A 21594-nucleotide genomic window follows, 5' to 3' on the forward strand; every position below is an offset into this window, starting at 1 on the left:
GTTGAATTCTGTTGAATGCCTCTTAAGTGTCTATAAAGATGATCCTATGATATTTCCTCTCGGATTTATTAACATAATTAAATATATTAATACACTTCCCAACATAGTACTATTCTTCCACTCCTGGAATAAATCCCATTTTGCTTTAATCTGATCTTGCATTTTGTTGCTGGCATTTCACTTATAATCTTTATATAGATATTCATAAGTAAGATTGTTCTGGAGGATATTTTTAGTTAAGTTGTTGTTATCTGTATTATACTTATCTCTGAAAAAGAATTTGGAAGTTTTCATTCTTTTCTTATTTTCTAGAAGAACTTGGTACAAAAGTTTTTTCCAGGTTTGATAGAATTCTCCTATGAGAGCATCTGGATGGAAGCCTTTCGGTGAGAGAGCTCTTTGAAAACTTCCCTATCCATTCTGTGGAATTTAGTATGTTTCGATTTTCTATCTTTTTTTAAATTTTATTTTATTTTATTATGTTAGTCACCATACAGTACATCATTAGTTTTTTATGTAACGTTATCAATTTTCTATCTTTACTGGGATCCAGTTATTGTTGATTTGTTTTGCTTTATTTTTTGTCAATTTTTAAAGTGTATAACTCGGTGGTTTTTAGTAAATTCACAATAGCAAGCAGCCACTACCCCTACCTAATCCTAGAAGAGTTCCGTCACCCCAGAAAGGATCCCAGACCTGTTAGTCCCTTCTCGTTCCCCTCCCCTCACCTCCTCGGAATCACTAACTACTGCCCCTCTCTATGGATTTGCCTACTATGGACAGTTCCTAGAAGTGTCATACCACACATGGCCTCCTGTGTCTGGCATCTTCCACTTGGCATAGTATCTCCCGGACTCACCCACCTTGTAGCACGTGTCAGTTCTTCATTCCCCTTTGTGGCTGAAGAATATTCCAGTGTATGGATACACCACATTTTGTTTATCCATTCATCAGTGGATGGACACTTGAGTTTCTCCTTTTTGGCTATTAGGAATAATGCTGCTATGAACATTCATGTGCAAGTTTTTGTGTGAATATAATTTTTCATTTCTCTTGGGTATATGCCTAGGAATGAAATTTCTGGGTCATATGGTAACTCTGTGTTTTAACTTTCTTGAGGAACTACAAAACTGTTTCTGAAAGTGGCTGCACCATTTCACATTCCCACCAGCAGCATATGAGGGCTCTAATTTCTCCACATCTTCACTAACATTCATTATTTTACATTAAAAAAAATTATAGCCACCCTAGTGGATCTGAAAAATTATAGCCACCCTAGCATTTCTTTATGGTTTTGATTTATATTCCTCTAACAACTAATGATGTTTGGCATATTTTCATGTGCATATTGGCCATTAAATATGTTCTTTGGAGAAAGGTCTATTCAAATACTTTATCCACTTTTTAATTGAGTTATTTGTATTTTTATTATTGAGTTGTAAGAGCTCTTTGTATATTCTGGATGCTGACATATGATTTGCAAATATTTTCTCCCCCTCCTGTGACTGACTTTCTATTTTCTTTATGGTAAAAAACAAGTTTTTAATTTTGATTTAGTCCAATGTATCTATTTTTTTTTTCCTTCGGTTACTTATGCTTTAGGTGTCATATCTAAGAAACCACTGACTAATCTTTGGTCACAAACACTTACACCTATGTTTTCTTCTAGAGTTTTATAGTTTTAGGTCCTAGTGTAGGTCTCTTATTTACTTTGAGATAATTTTTGTATATGGTATGTGGCAGGTGACCAATTTCATTTATTTACATGGGAATATCCTGTTGTTCTAGCACCATTTGGTGAAAATATTACTCTTTCTCCATTGAATTGACTTGCCAACTTTGTTGAAGATCAATTGACCATAAATGTAAAGGTTTATTTCCAAACTCTCAACTTTGTTCCATTGAAGTACATGGGTAAACCTCATATCACAGAGTCTTGATTACTAAAGTTTTGTTTATTTTTTTTAAGTTTTTTAAAAAATATTTTATTTATTTATTTGAGAGAGAGAGATAGCGAGAGAGGGAACACAAGCAGGCGGGAGCTGGAGAGGGAGAAGCAGGCTCCCCGCTGAGCAGGGAGCCCGACGTGGGGCTTGATCCCAGGACCCCAAGATCATGACCTGAGCTGAAAGCAGACACTTAACCGACTGAGCCACCCAGGCGCCCCAGCTATAGCTTTGTTTAAATATTGAAATTGGGAAGTGTGAATTCGACTTTGTTCTTCCTTTTTGAGATTGTTTGTGGCTGTTCTAGGTGCCTTGCAATTCCATATAAATTTTAGGATCAGCTTATCGATTATTGAAAAAAAAATTAAAAGGCAGCTGGGATTTTGATAGGGATTATGTTGAATCAGTTGGTCGATTTGGGGAGTATTGCCCACTTAACGATAGTAAGTGTTCCAATCCAGGTGTACAAGTTTTGACAAATTATATTCTACTAGAAAATTGCCCTTTACAGCTAGATTTTTAAATGTGCTTGTATAGACTTGTACAAACTACTCTCATAATATGTTTAGATTTCCTCTGTTTTGATTGTCATTTCACCCCAGTCATTGGTGCCTTTTTGTGTTTTCTCAAAAAAAAAAAAAAAATGCCAGTGACTTTTCTTTTTTTAACCTTTCACAAAGAACAAGCCTTTCATTTTATTTATTAGTTCCTACTGTTTCCCTGTTTCCCGGCGCCGTTATGCTTTTATCTTCACCAATCCTTCCCTTCTGCTTTCTCTCACCTTACTCTTTTTCCCTAGCTTTTTGAATTGAATATTCTATTCATTTTCTTATGCTGTTATTTTGCTTGATATAGGCATTCATGAGTTTGTTTTTTTTTTTTTTAAGATTTATTTATTTATTTGAGAGAGTGAGAATGAGAGAGAGTACATGAGAGGGGGGAGGGTCAGAGGGAGAAGCAGGCTCCTCGCTGAGCAGGGAGCCCGATGCGGGACTTGATCCAGGGACTCCAGGATCATGACCTGAGCCGAAGGCAGTCGCTTAACCAACTGAGCCACCCAGGCGCCCAACATTCATGAGTTTTGATTTGGTTGTATCTCATGGATTCTAATGCCATTTCCATTTTCATATCTCATTTCCATTATAGTTACTTTCCAGAAGTTTTCAATTTCATTGTCCTAAAACTTCCCCTTTGACCTAAGAGTTGTTATAGACTTTAAAATTTTTTTTCCAGATTGAGCTACAGATTTGGATGTGGATGAGATTTTCCAGGAAAGGGTATAAAGTGAAAAGAGAGATGGGGATGAACCTCCTGGGACATTAATAAGTCATCCAGAGGCGTAGTTGTCCCCAAAAGGAGCTGAGAAGGAAGAACTGGAGATGTTGGATGAAAACAGAAGGTGAACTCAGGGAAGACAAGGGAAGAGACAACTGGTGACCTCAGGAGACACAGTGTGAATGGGAATGGGGATGGAGGTAGAAGTCAAATTACAAATTGCACATGAAGAATGAACAGAGTGAAGGTTCTCAATAAAAGCAAACTCTTTTTCTTTTTTTTTTTTTTAAAGATTTTATTTATTTATTTGACAGAGAGAGACACAGCAAGAGAGGGAACACAAGCAGGGGGAGTGGGAGAGGGAGAAGCAGGCTTCCCGTGGAGCAGGGAGCCCAATGCGGGGCTCGATCCCAGGATCCCAGGATCATGACCTGAGCTGAAGGCAGACTCTTAACAGCTGAGCCACCCAGGCACCCCGCAAACTCTTTTTCTTATCAAGATTCTTAACTATGAAGAGAAAGACAATGATAGGGCATTAGCTGGGGGGTTTACTGGGTAGAAGTTTTTTTGTTTTATATGAAAGACATGTATGTAGTGGGATATTTTGCAATGACAATGAAAGCCTTTCCATCCAATTCATGGTACCCTTTCCCCCCAACCAAGGTGGCTAGCGCATTCCATGTTCACTGCCTCAGGGAGAGGAGAACTCAGCACAATACAGAGATCAGGGTGAATGCCAAGGAAAGCTGACTTATTCGTGAGTGCGTGGCTCGGCGCTCATACTATCCATGCCTGCCCCTCTGCAGACTTCCCTGTTTCTGCTTTGCGTTAGGCCGTGGGTTCAGGAGAGCCACTGGGTCTCCTTAGGTTGGAGAGCTTTCGGTGCTCTAAGAGCCACAGTCCTGCTGCTCTTCTGCATGCAGTCTGGGACTAGCTGGGTGATGCGGCAGCTCTGTGAGGCCACCACACACACACACACTGTCAGCCAATTTTTCCCCAACCTCTAATTAAGATTCCTTTGAGCAGAGCATGGGAATTCCTCTTGCCCCATATCCTTGTTTGTACCTGCTGCTGAAAGAATTTGTGTCACCGAGTGGTGCCTGGGTGGCTCAGTCATTAAGCGTCTGCCTTCAGCTCAGGTAATGATCCCAGGGTCCTGGGATCGAGTCCTGCATCGGGCTCCCTGCTCAGTGGGAAGGCTGCTTCTCCCTCTCCCACTCCCCCTGCTTGTGTTCCCTCTCTCGCTATGTCTCTGTCAAATAAATAAATAAAATCTTAAAAAAAAAAAAAAAGAATTTGTGTCACCGAAGCTTGTTGGAAGTCCCTGTTCAAGTCTTTGCCCATTTCTCTCTGTGTGGGGTTTTTTTTAGAAGGTCCCAGGTGATTCTAGTGTGCCCTCAGAACTGGAAACTACTGCTCTAGTCTATGTGCCAATCTATCTACCAACCTATAGCTACAGTTTTCTTTCTAAAAGCCCAAATCTGTTACTTCTCTGCACTTAAGGATTTCTACCACCCACATAACAAAATCCAGGCTCTGTAGGGCACACACAAGACCATTCACTGAATGGCCCCAACCCATCTTTACACATTCATTTCTAATAACTCCACAAATGAGTAACATACACTCTGCTAACATTATTGGCACTGACTATAGACAAAAGACAATGCTGTACACATTAAAGAGTCCAAACATTAAATACATTTTGTCTTCAACATGTTTTTAACTTAGGAGAGGCAAGAAAAATAAGCTCTTAGTGAAAAACAAAAATAATTTTAGAGTTGGGTGAGCAAAGGAAAGATGACCAAAATAAGCTCTCAGTGAAAGGCTGGAAACTATTACAAAATGCACCGGTAGTTTTCAGAAAAAAAAAATAGACATTTGAGTATCACTTCTCAGTAATTCAGAAAATGAAACAGAAGAAGGCTACGGGTTAGGAGCTGGTGTAGCTACCATGCCTTTAAATTAACCAGAAGCTGACTTGAATTACAGCACTTGCAGCCTGGCTTCTGGCCTGGTTTCATCACTGCATTATGCAGTGACACTTCCAAACACTTGTTTCGGAGTCCCTCAAAGACACAAATAACGAATTCCCATGCTCCTTGGGACCCTGCTAACGTAACCAAATCTCCCTTTCATAGCCACTCTACTAGCATCCAGAACAGTCCCGTCTTTCTCACCTCCCCCAGGGAAAGAACAGATTTAGACATCTGGCCGTACTATCTCTACAGATGAAATGGATGACGTTTCTGCCGCTCCCTCTGTATAGAATTTGTAGAACACTGAATTCCATGGCCACAATGGACAGTGGTCAGGACGGAGTCACTTGCACTGTGTATGACACAGAACCACTGGTTACTAACCCCTACTGCCCTCCTCACTTCCCCCAAGGAGATCTGGGGCAATTTCAAACAACTCCCAGACTTTTTTATGCAACCACAAATATATCTGATCTCCATAGCTTGTGACTCGCGGGGTCAGCCATAAAGGGAGACATTTTTCACGTCATGCTTGACAGGAGTAGCAAACAATGATGGCTCTTCCTGTAGTCACCATCAGCCCTCTTCAGCCAGCTACAACCTAGGACAGAGCTTGCTAAGATATCTAGGGGCCCCAAACCCTTCCTTGGGTTCCTGTGGAGAAAACTCAATAATGCTACTCTGTGAGAATAATGGCCACCACTACAACAAACGCCAGCATCCCGTGGCTTACTACACCTACGGAGGTGGCTTCTGTTAGATCCAAAATGGGTTTTCCTGATTGAAGAATGGCTTTGCTCCAAAGAATCATTCAGGGACACAGCTCCTTCCATCTTGTGGTTCCATCAATTTCAACACATGGTTTCCAACATCACTCGGCTTGTATGTGTCCAGCCAGAAGGGGAGAAAACATGGAGGACCACATGGGAGGTTTTTAAGGATCAGCTCTAAAAGTGGCACACATCACTGCCACCTCCATTCCACTGGCCAAAACTCTACCTAAACCATACTTCCCAGCCTCCCTCTATCTTCAAGGGAGTGTGGGAATTATAGTTTAGCTATGTGCTCAGGAAGAGAGGTAATAAAATTAGACTACCCAATCTCTACCACAGTCAACCACCGTGGCATGAATCACTAGCACTACCAGGGACGAGGAGAATTAGTAGCACTATTGGCCTAGATATTGGGTTGAAATGGCCTAATATGAGGCTTATACAACCTCATCAGGATTTAGGGGTAACTGTACCAGATGGGGAGCAATCCGCAGTCCTTGTGAGAGTTCCTTAACATGCAGGTTGTGGTGCTTTGTACCATTTGACCTGCTTCCCTAGGCACAGCTGTTTTAACCAGAGATGGTGACTTAACCAAATATGATCTCTCTCCACAGGCCTACAACAGAAAGCCGTATGACACTATCATTAGCACTCTGCTCCATCATTATTTTATTTTACCATATTTTATTTCCTATGTTAACGAGAACAGGTTGAGGCTGCAGGAATATGAACCTGGAAGCCACAGAGGGTACACACCCAGAGGCCCCAGGAAGTACACCCCCTGAGACCACCAATCCTCAGCCTCTGGCTCCTGATGTTTATGGCCATACACCAAAATTCGTACTTGATCTAGACAATACGATAAACACAACAGACAGATATCTATAATCCAGAGTCAAGCAAGTCGGCCTCCAAAGCTATTAAATGAAGAAAAGGTCCTCTTTATCACACAGCAAATGAAGTGCCTTAACAGGGTAGTCCGAATCCAAGAGTTATTTGTCTGTCACGTGCTATCCTATTAATCGCTCCCACTTACAAAGCCTGGGGTATGGTTTACTGAGCTTTCTGATGCCCTCCAATACACTAAAGCTTAGTGCATTTATGCACTTAGACTAAGAATAAACTGGAAAGCTACATCCATTCTGGACTCCTCAATGCTACTGAGAAGTCATTAAAATGAACTTCATCACGGGCTTGATCCCAACCCAAGGGAACAGTACCATACAATGAAAGTATGCAACCATTTGAGTATAAAAGGGGGGGTAAGAAAATAATATATATGTATGCATAGAATATTTCTGGAGTGATTCCTAGAAATTAGTACTTTAGTTGCCAATACTTCGGAGGGGTCCTGGATGGCTGGTGGAAGGGAGTTAGACAGACTTTTATCTGCACTTTGTTCTCTTCGAATTTTTAACCATATAAATATATTATCTATGTAAAAAATGTTTTTTTAAAGATTTATTTATTTTGAGAGAGAGAGAGAATGAGCAAGGGGGGCTGGGGGCGGGAGCAGAGGGAGAACTTCCTGCTGAGCACAGAGCCCCAGGTTGGGCTCAATCCCAGGACCCTGAGATCATGACCTGAGCCAAAATTAAGAGTCAGCCACTCAATCGACTGAGTCACCCAAACACCCCTAAAAAATGTACTTTTAATTTTAATCCCCTTTACTGATTACTCCCTTCATATCCTGTCACCAAGATCCACTATTCTCCCTTGCATCTTTCTTCCCCCTTACCATCTTTGACCAGCTCCCCTTCCTGTGACAGTGAGAGTGGGTTTCTGAGTCTGTTCAGGCTGCTCTAACAAAATACCATAAACTGAGTGCTTATAAATGACTAAGATTTATTTCTTTTAGTTCTGGAGGCTGGGAAGTCCAAGGTCCTGGTGCAGGCAGATTCAGTGTGGTGAGAATGCGCTCCCTAGATAGTGTCTTTCTGCCGGAACCTCACTTGGCAGAGGAACAGGCTAGCTCCCAGGCCTCTTTTGTTAGGGTGTTAATCCCACCCACGAAGGCTCTGCTTTTATGACCTAAACATCTCTCAAAGGCTCCACCTCCTAATACTATCACAGTGGGAGTTAGGATTTCAACACATGAAATTGGGGGGGGGGGTGGATACAAGGATTCAGACCATAGCAGTTTCTTATTCATCCCACCACACCCCACCATTCTACTATCAGAACCTAATTATGTAGATTGAGACACCCTATCTCCCAACAAGAAAAAAAATCTTCTTCTTCAGGAAAAGGTAAGAGAAAAGAATTTGGGCTTACAGGATTTATTTGCTGGCATTCTGAGAAAGGGCTACAGTCTTTGTCCAATTCCACATTAATAACTTTAGCCCTGACATAACAGTAGCATCATATTATAAGCAACCCAAATGGCCAAAAGTAGGAGATATGTTAAATTATGGTATAGTGATACATCGCAAGGTGTTCACCTTGCAGCCATTAACAATGAATACATAAACTTATGTCATTCAAGTACAAAATATCTGAATATAAAGCAAACATCTTTTTTTTTTTTTAAAGCCAGGACATTCTTTTTTTTTTAAAGATTTTATTTATTTTAGAGAGAGAGAGTGAGAAAGAGCATGAGAGGGGAGACGGTCAGAGAGTGAAGCAGACTCCCCATTGAGCAGGGAGCCCGATGCGGGACTCAATCCCGGAACTCCAGGATCATGACCTGAGCCGAAGGCAGTCGCTTAACCAACTGAGCCACCCAGGCGCCCTAAAGCAAACATCTTAAACACTAAAGAACTTGCAAAAATACCCAAGAGCCCTCTCTGAAAAAAAAAAAACAACAAAAACTGACAAGATGAGAATCCAGATGGCAGGTACAAATCAAAGTACCAGAATGGAGGGGAAATGGTGGTCAGCAGTAATTTCATTCAAATATAGACAAAATATACTTTAAAATTTTGTTAATACTAAACAAAGTATGAGTATTCTACCTTGTCAGTGTAAAAATAATAATATAACTCAGATACATCAGCGGACTGAGAGAGGGAAAAAATGGAAGGAAATTTTAAAGTGCTAACGTCGGCATCCTCCACAGGAGGGAGTCAACTGACACTTTTTACACACAGTATGGGACGCCTGGGTGGCACAGTCAGGTGAATGTCTGCCTCTTGATTTTGGCTCAGGTCATGATCTCAGGGTCATGAGGTCCAGCCTGGGGTCGGGCTCCGCCATCAGTGAGGAGTCTACTTGTCCCTCTCCCTCTGCTCCTACCCCCCTCTCTCTTTCTCTCTCTAAATTAAAAAATAAAAAATAAATTTAAAGAAAGAACACACACAGTGACTACAACCTCTTAATGTTTTCCCCATTATCTTCTCTGAATTTAAAATAATATCTCTCATGACCAGGAAGCACTTGAGATTCCATAATTTCTTTAATTTAAATTTATTTTTTTCTTTTGTTAATTCAAGGAAAATTAAATTAATACTTTTTTTTTAAAGTATGATCTTACTTTTATAGGCTAGTCTCTTCCTTTGTGCATTTAATAAATGTATGTATACTGGGCACCTACTATGCACCAAACACAGTCTTAGGTGCTGAAATATAGCAGTGAGCAAAACAGACAGAAGGTCTGCCCTCAAGGAGATTATATTCTAGATTTTTTTCTTCTATATGTTTTCTTTTTCCTTTCTTCCCATTCCTTCTCCTTCCTTTCTTATCAACTCCCCACCCTTCTAACCATGTATCTTATTACACATGGGTAAAAAGACATCTAGAACTGCACTTGTCTAACATTAACAACTGTTCTTTCAGGAGGTAGGATTTGGGATGATTTTTTAAACTTTAAGTGATTATTTAATCACAATTCGTCAAAAGGGCCATTATAAGCAAACCAATTTTTTTAAAGATTGAATAAGAGAGAGAGAGAGACCACGTGTGCTGGTGAGCTGGGGGAGGGGCAGAGGGAGAGGGAGACAAGCAGACACCCCGCTGAGCAGGGACACCCCCCCAAACACACACACACTCAGGGCTTAATCCCAGGACCCTGAGATAACAACCCGAGCCGATATCAAGAGTCGGACACTCAACACACTTAACCAACTGAGCCACCCAGGTCCCCATAAGCAAACCAATTTTTTACAAAGCAACTGGAAAGTGAGATAGCGAAAAGACAAGGTATAAACCACTCTTGAAAAAATATTTGTTATTATGAGTAATTGTGAAATATTACAGAAAAAGTACAGAAAAAATATAACGGCCATATATCCAATACTGAGATTTAACCAATGCTAACCTTTTGCCACATTTGCTTCAGACTTTTTCCCTAAGAATAAAACATGGCAGAAAACAGCTAAAGTCCCACTCTCCATCCCTTCCCCCTGTGTCTTCAGATGCCACCACTATTCTGAGGATAATATTTATCATTCCCATGCATGTCATTGTATTCATAAACAAGAGACACTATTATTTTATAGGTTTAAAATTTACATATATTGTATCAGAATGTTTGCCTCCTTCTGTAATTTTTTTAACTCGACATTGTTCTTAAAATTTATCCAAGTTATACTCTAGTCTAGTTCATCATACCTTTCACTCATATGTATGAACTATGTATAAATGGACCCCAGTTTTTACAATTAATTCCCTATCAAGGGGTCTATAGGTCCAACAATTCCATTCCTCTTTTACACTGTTTTTCCATCACATAAATACAGACCCATTAACCTGCACAGTTTTTCAAAAGCTCTTTTGAGTCTCAAGCTTTCTCAGGTAATAATTGTTTAGGGACACTGCCCGTGCAATCTCTCCATATTGCTCACCCTTTTTACTACCTGATTAAATGTATTGTGAAATGTTGTTATTAACTTATCTTCAAACATAGTATTAAATCTGAAGAGGTAGAAATAATATTTATGGTACGTCCAGTCTTCTTTGGAAGAGTGATCCCTAATCCATCACAAAGAGGTTCTTATTACCTACTTCTTATTGAATTTTAGACAAGACCTAATACACTCAAAGTTCCTGCCAACTGCTTAAGAAACTCAAGTCTCCTTATCAGTGTAAAAGATGAACAGTGGGTGTTGTGTGCCTCAGACACTCATGCTGAGTTGAGATGGAAGCACTGAAAAAGAGACTCACTGCATTAGCAGGAGGACACCTGGGGCTGCTGGGCTACAAAAAGTTTGCTCAAAGACTAAGAAAACAACAAGAAAATATTAGGAAAAATCTCCCATAGTGGAGGCAAGAATAAAGTAAACACAGAATAGTCTAGAATACCATGCAAAGGCACTGAAACATAGCAAGGGCACAGATAGGTGTAGTTGGGGTAAGGGGGATGACCAGCACTTTTATTCCAGGATTGGACCCTACATCATCTTGGCACACCAAATTCTTGAGGATCAATCCATTCTGGAATTGATTAGAATGGAGTGTTAAAAACATATATAACTTGATCTGACCTTATATACTTTTCAAAAATTCTTTCATATTTTTCCATTTGCTACTCTTAACACTCCTGTGGTTTAAGTGATGCAGGTATAAGGAAAATGAATAAAAAGAGAGTGACACATAAAAATCCAATCATAGTAATCAAAACAGTATGGTACTGGCACAAAAACAAACACATACATCAGTAGAACAGGATAGAGAGGCAAGAATATGTGATGGAGAAAAGACAGTCTTTTCAATAAATTGCATTGGGAAAACTAGACACCTACATGCAAAAAAGATGAAACTGGACCACTTTCTTACACCACATTTAAGAAAACCCCCTAAAAATGGATTAAACCTAAATGTAAAATCTGAAACCATAAAACTCCCAGAAGAAAACAGAGGCAGTAATCTCTTGGACATTGCCCTTAGCAACATTTTTATAGATATATCTCCTCTGGCAAGGGAAACAAAAGCAAAAATAAACTATTGGAACTGTGCGAAAATAAAAATCTTTTCCACAGTGAAGAAAACCATCAACAAAAACAGAAGGGCAGCCTAGCGAATGACAGAAGATATTTGCAACTGACATATCTAATAAGGGGTTAATATCCAAAATATATAAAGAATTTATACACTGGAACACCAAAAAAAACCCAGATAATCTGATTAAAATGGGCAGAGGACCTAACTAGACATTTTTTCCTGAAGACATACAGATGGCCAACAGGCACATGAAAAGTTGCTCAGGGAAATGCAAATCAAAATCACAATGAAATACCACCTCACACCAATCAGAATGGCTAATCTCAAAAAGACAAAAAAGGACAAGTGTTGACAAAAAAGGACAAGTGTTGGCAAAAAAGGAGAGAAAAGGGAACCCTCATGCAGTGTTGGTAGGAATGTAAATTGGTGCAATCACTGTAGAAAACAGTAAGAGACCCTCAAAAAATAAAAAATAGAAATACCATATGTTCCAGCAGTTTCACTACTGGGTATTTATCCAAAGAAATCAAAATATTAAATCAAAAAGATATCTGCACCCCCATGTTTACTGCAGCATTTTTTACAAGAGCCAAGATATGGAAGCAACCCAAGTGTCCATCAATAGATGAATGGTTAGAGAAGATGGGATACACACACACACACACACACACAGGAACATTTCTTAGCCATACAAAAAATGAAATCTTGCCATTTGCAACAACATGGATAGACCTAGAAGGTATTATCTAAGTGAGATGAGTCAGACAGAGAAAGATAAATACCATATGATTTCACTTATATTTGGAATCTAAAAAGCATAGCAAATGAACAAACAAACAAAAACCAAACAGACTCTTAAATACAGAGAACAAACTGGTGGTTGCCAGAAAGGAGGTGGGGGGGAGGGTGGATACAACAGGTGAAGGAGATTAAGGGGTACAAACTTCCAGTTATAAAATAAATAACAAATGAAAAGAACAGTATAGGGAATTAGTCAATAATATTGTAATAAAGTAAAAAAAATCAAAGATAGAGCCAGCAACTGACTCCACCAACTTCTAGTATACTTTTATTCTGTTAGAGTCAAAGATGAAAGAACATACATTACAAAAAACTAGACTGGTTTGTGATTCAGATTTGAGTGACGTTCAAATTAAATTTATCAGCTACATGGAAAAATTAATTCACTTCTTTACTTTAGAGACATTCCTTGTGGAATGTTGTTTTTTTCTTTTTTACCATACTAGCTTTATTCAGGCCAACTTAAATTTATTCTATTAAAACTACTCTGATGACTTTTGTTTATTTCCAAAAGTCAAATCCATATTCATTTTTTTTTTAAGATTTTATTTATTTATTTGACAGAGAGACACACAGCGAGAGAGGAAACACAAGCAGGGAGGAGTGGTAGAGGGAGAAGTAGGCTTCCTGCTGAGCAAGGAGCCCAATGTGGGACCCGATCCCAGGACCCTAGGACCATGGCCTGAGCCAAAGGCAGACGCCTAACAACTGAGTCACCCAGGTGCCCTCAAAAGTCAAATCCATATTCAAATGGTGTGTAATTTAACCATTTTTTTAAAGTTTCTGAACACCAGAAAGTAAAAGTAGTCAAAAGACAGATGGCATACATTTCACACACTATGGCTAAGATCTTTAATATATAAAAAGATAAATAATTCAATAAAAAATGGGAAAGGCCATGAACTGCCAGTTCAAACAAAAGGAAATATAAATCACTTTTATTTTTTTATTTTTATTTTTTTTAAGATTTTATTTATTTGACAGAGAGAGACACAGTGAGAGAGGGAACACAAGCAGGGGGAGTGGGAGAAGGAGAAGCAGACTTCCCGCCAAGCAGGGAGCCTGATACGGGGCTCAATCCCAGGACCCTGGGATCATGACCTGAGGAGAAGGCAGACACTTAACGACTGAGCCACCCAGGTGTCCTTATAAATCATTTTTAGACATACAGAAAGATGTCCATATTAGAGAAATGAAATTAACACTGAGTTTCTATTTTTCAGGTATCACATTAGCAAAAATTCTAAAGTTTGATAATTAACTTTGTTTGAGAGAGAGTAGGGAAATAGGCACACTCATAAAATGAAGTGAGAGAATACATTGTCAATATAGTGACCTCTAGCAAAAATATTCATGCACTTTGATATACGTCCAAGAATTTAACCGAAAGAAAAATTCTCACTTTTGCAAAATAACATGCAGAGTAAGATATTCTCAGCAACATGGACTAGCATAACAAGAGCCTGGAAACAACCTAAATACCCATGGAGAGGAGATTAATTAAGTATATTATGTTTCATCCATACAATGAAATGAGGAAACTCTTATGTACTAATAAAGAATAATCACAAAGTTATGGTAAGTAAAAAAAAGCAAAGTACAGAATAGTTTCTCACCACTTATGTAAAAACATACACACACATCCTATAACTCAACATCAAAAAAAAAAAAACAATACAATTTAAAAATGGGCAAAGGGCTTAAACAGACATTTCTCCACAGAAGATGTACACATGCAAAATGCTCAACATCATTACTCATTAGGCAAATGCAAATCAAAACCGCAACAGGATACCACTTTACACCCATTACGATAAAGATGAAAAACAGAAAATAACAAGTGTTGGTAAGGACATGGAGAAATTGGAATCCTTGTGCTTTGCTGGTAGAAATGTAAAGTGATGCAGTTCCTGGGGAAAACAGTATGGTGGTCTCTTCAAAAATTAAACATAGAATGACTATATGATCTACTAATTCTGCTGCTGGGTAGACATCCAAAAGAACTGAAAGCAGAAACCTGAACAAATATTTGTTCACCAATGTTCATATAGCAATATTGTTCAAAAAGCCAAAAGGCGGTAACAACCCAAATGTCCATGAACAGAGGGATGGATAAACAATATGGTATATATGTACAGTAGAGTACTATGCAACCTTAAGAAGGAGTGAAATTCTGACACATGTCACAACATGGATGAACCTTAAAGACATTACGCTAAAAGAAATAAGCCAGACACAAAAGGGCAAATGTTGTATGACTTCACTTATATGAGGTACCTAGAATAGTTAAACTCATAGAAACAGGAAGTAAAATAGTGGTTACCAGGAATGAGGGAGAGGAGGAATGGGGAGTTATTGTTTAAAAGGTACAGAGTTGGGGCACCTGGGTGGCTCAGTTGGTTGGGTGCCTGGCTCTTGGTTTCAGCTCAGGTCATGGTCTTGGGGTCGTGGGATCAAGCCCTGCATAGGGCTCCATGCTCAGCACAGAGCCTGCTTGTCCCTCTCCCTCTGTTCCTCCCCACCACTCACACTCTCTCTCAAATAAATAAATAAAATCTTCAGAAAAAAAAGTTAAAAGGTACAGAGTTTTGGTTTGGGAAGATGAAAAATTTCTAGGACCATGGCCTGAGCCAAAGGCAGACGCCTAACAACTGAGATGGATAGCAGTAATGTAAATGTACTAAAGTCACTAAACTATACACTTAAAAATGGTTAAAATGTTAAATTTTATATCATATATACTTAACACAATAAAACACACACACACACACACACACACACACACACTTGTATTTGCATGGACTTTCTCTGGAAAAAACCTGTAACAACTCTTGCCTTTAAAAACAGGAACTGGATAGGGCACTTGGGTGCCAAGTCAGTTAAGTGTCCGGCTCTTGGTTTCAGCTCAGGTCATGATCTCAAGGTCCTGAAATGGAGCCCCATGTCAGGCTCCACGCTCAGCATGGAGTCTGTTTGTCCCTATCCCTCTGCCCTTCTCCCTGCTTGTGCTCATGCTCTCTCTCTCTTTACTCTTTCTCAAATAAATAAATAAAATCTTAAAAAAAAAAAAAAGAGGACTGGATAGCCAGGAGTTAGAGGTGAAAAGATGTATCCATCACTACTTTTTGTACCTTTAGAATCTTACCCCATGTCTATATATTATCTATTCAAAAACTTGATTTTCAATCAGTCTTTTGATTGAAATCTCAACACAGAGCAGGAAAATGTACGTAAGTCAAAAGGTATTATGTTCTAGGTTTTATATGAGGCAAATTAAAATGCCCCCAATTAGTGTTATTTTTTAAAAACCTGCCTCGATGTTTTTCAAGGTGCCAACTTTCAAAAACTATTTAACAAGGAAAATGAACTACTTCAAAACTTAAAAGATCAAAACAGAATGCACAGAAATACGTAAAAAATTCTTATGAGAGGTTTGTTATGTATAATTACTAATCCAGAGTAAATAGAAGAAAAACAACTCTAAATTGTTTACTTTAAGAATATAAAGTGTACTACTACTAATAATACCTAATTTGTTCTAAGTTTTAAATCCCAAGCTAATTTGTTCTGAGCTAATATTGTTCTAAGAGCTTTAAAAATGTCCACTGACAACAGTGGTTCTCATATTTTTGGGTTTTAGAACTCCTTTTGCATTCTTAAAAATGATAAGAAATCCTCAGAAAGCCTTTCCTTATGTGAGTTGTATTTTAAAAAATATTTTAAAAATATTTTTAAAAAAAATTTTAAAATATTCACTTAGAAATCTTTTTAAAATACTTTAAATTTTTCATTCAGAAATAATAAATAAATCCATTACAAGTGTAGGTCAATAACATAATTTTATGAAAAATAACTATATTTTCCACAAGAACAAATTTAATTAGAAGAATGGCACCATTTTACATGTTTGCAAATCTCTGTAATGTCTGGCTTAACAGAAGACAGCTGGATTCTCTTATCTGGTTTGGCATCCAATCTGTTGCAATATCACACATCATGTAGCTTTTCAAAAACTCCAAGATATACTTGTGAAAAAATGAGAATGAAAATAGCAAATACTGCCTTAGATTTATTATAAAAATAGTTTTGACTTCCTAGACCCCTGAAAGGGTCCTTCCTCTGAGGTGAAGGTGAAAAGTAAGTTACTTAGTCAGAGAGCCAGGAGTGGAGCCCGGGGGGGTCTGATTCTGGACCCCAGGGTTGCCCCTTGGAGCCAGGAGGAGAGCAGCAGGGAACCCTTTCATGATGTTTTATGTAGTGGTACAGTTTCAAATTCAATCTTTCAATTCGTGCAAAGCAGAGGTTGGGAGAAGGGAGAGTAACAGCCACAAAATTCATCTGTAAAGGGGCCCAGGTCTGTCCTACAAGGAAAATGGCATCTTACCTACAGGGTAGGGGAGACACAGCCAAATGTGCTGGAAGCCCCTCTAGGAACAGCTCTCTCCTGCCAAAACCAAGCCATTATCTATGTCTCTGGACTCTCACTCCATCCAATGCTTCTCTACACCACTTGAATTCTGCCTTCAATTCTTTTTTTTTTTTCCAGTTTTCTTGAGAAAAAAATCAACATATATCGATTGCTGTGTAAGTTTAAGGCATACAGCATGATGGTCTGATTTATGTAGGTTGGGACATGATGACCACAAGAGGTTCAACTAACATTCATCTTCTTATACAGACACAATTAAAAAATAAATAAGAAAAAAAAAGGGTCTCCTTGTGATGAGAATTCTTAGGATTTACTTTCCTCGCAGCTTCCCTATAAACCATACAGCAGTGTTAGGTGTACTCACCCTGTTGTACATTACATCCCTAGTACTCACCTTGTAACTAGACGTTTGCACCTTTTAACCAGCTCCCTCCAATTCCCCCTCCCCATCCTCCATGGCCAGTAACCACAAGTCTGATCTCTTCTTCTGAGTTTGTTTTTTAGATTGTTCGTATTTAGATTCCACATATATGTGAAATCATAGGGTGTTTGTCTTTCTCTGACTTACTTCACTTAGCATATCACTCAGGATTCAACCATGTTGTCACAAACGGCAGGATTTCCTCATTTTTATGGCTGAATAATATATATATATGTGTGTGTGTGTATACACAACTTCCTTATCCATTCGTCTGTCAATGAACAATTGGGTTGTTTCTATGTCTTTTTTTTTTTCAATTAAATGTTTTTCAATTAATTAAAATGTTTAAAAAGAAGAGTAATAAAGAGCCTAGTTCTATCAGATATTAAAGCACATTTTAAATTTACAGCAATTAGGGGTGCCTGGATGGCTCAGATGGTTAAGCGTCTGCCTTTGGCTCAGGTCATGATCCCAGGATCCTGGGATCGAGTCCCGTGTCGGGCTCCCTGCTCAGCGGGGAGCCTGCTTCTCCCTCTGCCTCTCTCTCTCTCTCTCTGTCTCTTACGAATAAATAAATAAAATCTTAAAAAAAAATTTACAGCAATTAGGGGCACCTGGGTAGCTCAGTCGGTTGAATGTCTGCCTTCAGCTCAGGTCATGATCTCAAGGTCCTGGGATCGAGCCCCACATCGGGCTCCCTGCTCAGGGAGGGCATCTGCTTCTCCCTCTCCCTCTCCCTGCTGCTCCCCCTGCTTGTGCTCTCTCTCTCTCAAATAAAGAAATAAATAAAATCTTTAAAAAAATAAATTTACAGCAATTAGTATTGGGTTGACCTAGCAGAAGACTGAAAGGTAAAGCAATAGATCAGAATACATAGCCCAAATTAGATTCAACTATAGAAAAGGCAATATATTATAAAGTAGGTGTAATAATTCATGATGTAAATAAAATAAACTGTTTAGCAATTTGGAGGGGAAAAAAGTCTATATTTAGACCTTCACTTTTAATCACATGCCAAAATAAATTCTAGCTAGATTAACTGTTTTTACAATAAAGAGTGGGCAGAGGCTGGGAAAGGCAGGACCAGATCTCATTCATCACTGTGCTCCCAGGGGCTCGTCCGGGGCTGCTGGGCAGCTGCCCAAACACAGGGAACTACCTTGAGCTCCGACTCTGCTGCTAGCCCCTTGTGCCCTCTTGGGCAAGTCACTTTGCTTCTCCGTCCCATAAAGTGTGCATGGTAATGACCCCAGCTGCACAAGAACACCCATTATGAGCTTCAGAGTACTATACAAATTAACAAAAGGAATGAAGACTAGGAAGCTACATCCATCCCTGTTGCTATGATTCGAATATGTGTAACATTAATATTTTAGTGAGAAAAATAATGCCAATTTTCTTTGTAATCTACTTAATAAAGTAGACAATTTAGGTTGTAAAAATATACACTTTCCCTTGGGGCCTCAGGAAAATTTTTAAATTTTGAATGGGAAAAAGATGCATCCCATAAGCATGTCTATTTTTCCTGAATTAGCACTTTTACCCAAAAAAGATCTGGCATCAGTGCTCTAAGAGAGCTGGGAGGTTTTCTTTTCACTGCTTCTTTCATGGGGCCCAAAGGCAGGAGACAGGTCCAGGAGGTCCACGAAGGGTGAGGAGGGGAGGGGGAAGGGGGGAGCGGGGCACGGCAGAAGATTTAGAATTTTAAAACCCTGAAATGACCTTGAGCAAGCTATTTACCTTTTCTTTGTTTCCAGAAACTGGAGATGCCAACTCTTACCACACAATTAAAAGACTAAGATGAGGTCATACACATGAGCGCCCTGCACCCAATTACAGGTCTTCTGTCAGCCAGCAAGCCTTGAGTAAATGCTGGCTTCTCTTCTCTGCTGCCCTTCTCTCTCATAAAGCTCTCCTGGTCCTCCTCCCACTTTCCCTGGCCTCTCTCACAGTCCCTCTCTCCCCTGCCCCCAGGAGAGCCCTGCAGCTTCAGCGAGGGGTCTGAGGCAAAGGCCATCCAGGGATTTGGTCACACATGTCAAATGCTCCCCACACCATCCCAAACCCTATCACGGCCACCACCGCCCCACCCGGTCATTTTCCTCCTAGGATACTCGCACTCCACGGTCGCTCAGGCAGCCCGCACCAGTGCCCGAGCACCTAGAGCCCGGCATGTGACCTGCACACTTCCTTGGCAATAGCTGAGCCAGGGCTCACAAAGGGCCGACTACAGTGATGGTTCTGGAATGTAATTCTCAACCTCATCCCCTGCTGTAAGGTGCATAAACACAGACGAGGTATAAAACTGAGCTTTATAAGGTGCTACTATAAAGTAATCAACTGGACTGCACCTCTCAGTCTCCTCTCCTGCAATCATACCTTGTGCCTCCAGGTGTAAGAAACTAAACAATACGTATAGTAACAATATGTCGCAAATAAAAGAAAACTGTACACTGTTCCTCCAGTTGAAAGCACTTAGGCTCCTGACCAGTCCTGGAAGTGATGGCAGCCGCGTATAAGCCTCAAACTGTTCCTCTCCAGTTCCACTTCTGTTTCTTCCCACAGCCCTGCTGGCCTCTGTGTACTAGGCTCTGAGTTTTGAGACTGTGATCCCACCAAATGTTCCTCATTCAGCTCGCCGCTCTTCTGGAAGAACGGTTTCATGACCGCTCCGTGATGTACGTGGCATGGATCCTACAACTTCTGTTCTTCTCCTGGATAGTTTCCCTCTGCCTTTTTTTTCTTTCTGGTCTCGAACTATTCCATCCCCTTTACTCTATTCCTGATCTACCAGTATTCATGTCTCTCATCCTTTATGTTCTTTTGTTTGGGTTCTTTCTGTTATTTTACTTGGGGAGTGCATCATCATTTAAGCATAATTAATCTTTCTAATTCATGGCTTGATAATACATATTTATTTTATCTTAATTTTTAAAGACTTATTTATTTATTTGAGAGAAAGAGAGCACAAGTGGGAGGGGCAGAGGGAGAAGGAGAGAATCTCAAGCAGACTCCACACTAAGCGCAGAGCCCAGCACGGAGCTCAATCTCACAACCGTGAGATCACAGCCTGAGCCAAAACCAAGAGTCTGAGGCTTAACCAACTGCACCATCCAGGTGCCCTATACTTATTTTAAAAAGAAATTCTGTTCATTCACTCAACAATTATTTACTGAGCACCAATTAAGTCTCTAGCACTAATGCTCCACCAGAGTTCACCTCCCCCACAGAACTTACAGTCTACAGGTTGAAATGGGCAATGTGCATATTCTTTTCACCAGACTATAAAGAGTAAGAAACAGTATTGATCTGAAGCAATCATAGGAAAATAAAAAATTTAAATAGCATAATAAGGGGCGCCTGGGTGGCTCAGTCGGTTAAGAGTCCAACTCTTGGTTTCAGTTCAGGTCATGATCTCATGGGTTGAGGGATCAAGCCCCACGTTGGGCACCACATTCAGCAGGGAGTCTGCTTGAAGATTCTCTCCCTCTGCCCCTCCCCCCACTCACATGCCCCCACACACTCTCTCTCTCAAATAAATAGATATATAGCATAATAAATCCAAGGACTGAAAAAAAGACAAGAACCCTCTTCTATTGTAAGAGTTGTATCAGTAATTTAGAATTAGAACAAAGAAAACATTGCCAAACCTCACATCCACTGTATTATTCGCCTCATGGTCAAACACTTCAAAAGCCTCCTTGATTTTTTTGTGATATTCTGCTACAGCTATCTCTGCAAAAGACAAAGTAAATAAAAAGTGTTTTACTTTACCTTTGAATTCAAAACAAAAATTTCAACCACTAAGCTAGAAATTCTCAATGAGGAAGAGCGTGAAGAACTCTTTCCTAATCTTAGCGTCATGTAGCATGTTCATCTTCGTCTAGAGATAGCAAGGAATGGACAGACTCTCGTTTCCTGAGGCACGAGACACACACAACACAGTACCAGAGGTGCACTACTCTTGAGTACACAGTGCCATGGGTTTCGTGTGTTTGTAGTCATGAGGCCACCATGCAGATCAAGGTATAGAATGCTTCCAACACAGCCTATCTTTTGTCCCAAGTAGTCTGGGCAGAGTCCCAGCCCAAGA

General features: G+C 39.7%; 1 protein-coding gene across 5 annotated transcripts in view; it reads right to left on the bottom strand.

Moving 5' to 3' along the window:
- Window positions 1-21594, bottom strand: part of EFCAB2 (EF-hand calcium binding domain 2) — a 115707-nt gene that overhangs the window by 37561 nt on the left and 56552 nt on the right. For 3 of the 5 annotated variants that reach the window (XM_032389262.1, XM_032389259.1, XM_032389261.1), the window contains exon 2: window positions 21157-21236. In XM_032389262.1, the coding sequence (XP_032245153.1) occupies window positions 21157-21236 (80 nt within the window). Of the gene's footprint in view, window positions 1-21151; window positions 21237-21594 lie in introns of all 5 variants that reach the window. The other 2 variants (XM_032389260.1, XM_032389257.1) reach the window with 1 other exon arrangement.

Source organism: Phoca vitulina, unplaced genomic scaffold (assembly GCF_004348235.1).
Source record: "Phoca vitulina isolate PV1807 unplaced genomic scaffold, GSC_HSeal_1.0 scaffold54, whole genome shotgun sequence".
In the NCBI taxonomy this organism is placed as follows: domain Eukaryota; kingdom Metazoa; phylum Chordata; class Mammalia; order Carnivora; family Phocidae; genus Phoca; species Phoca vitulina.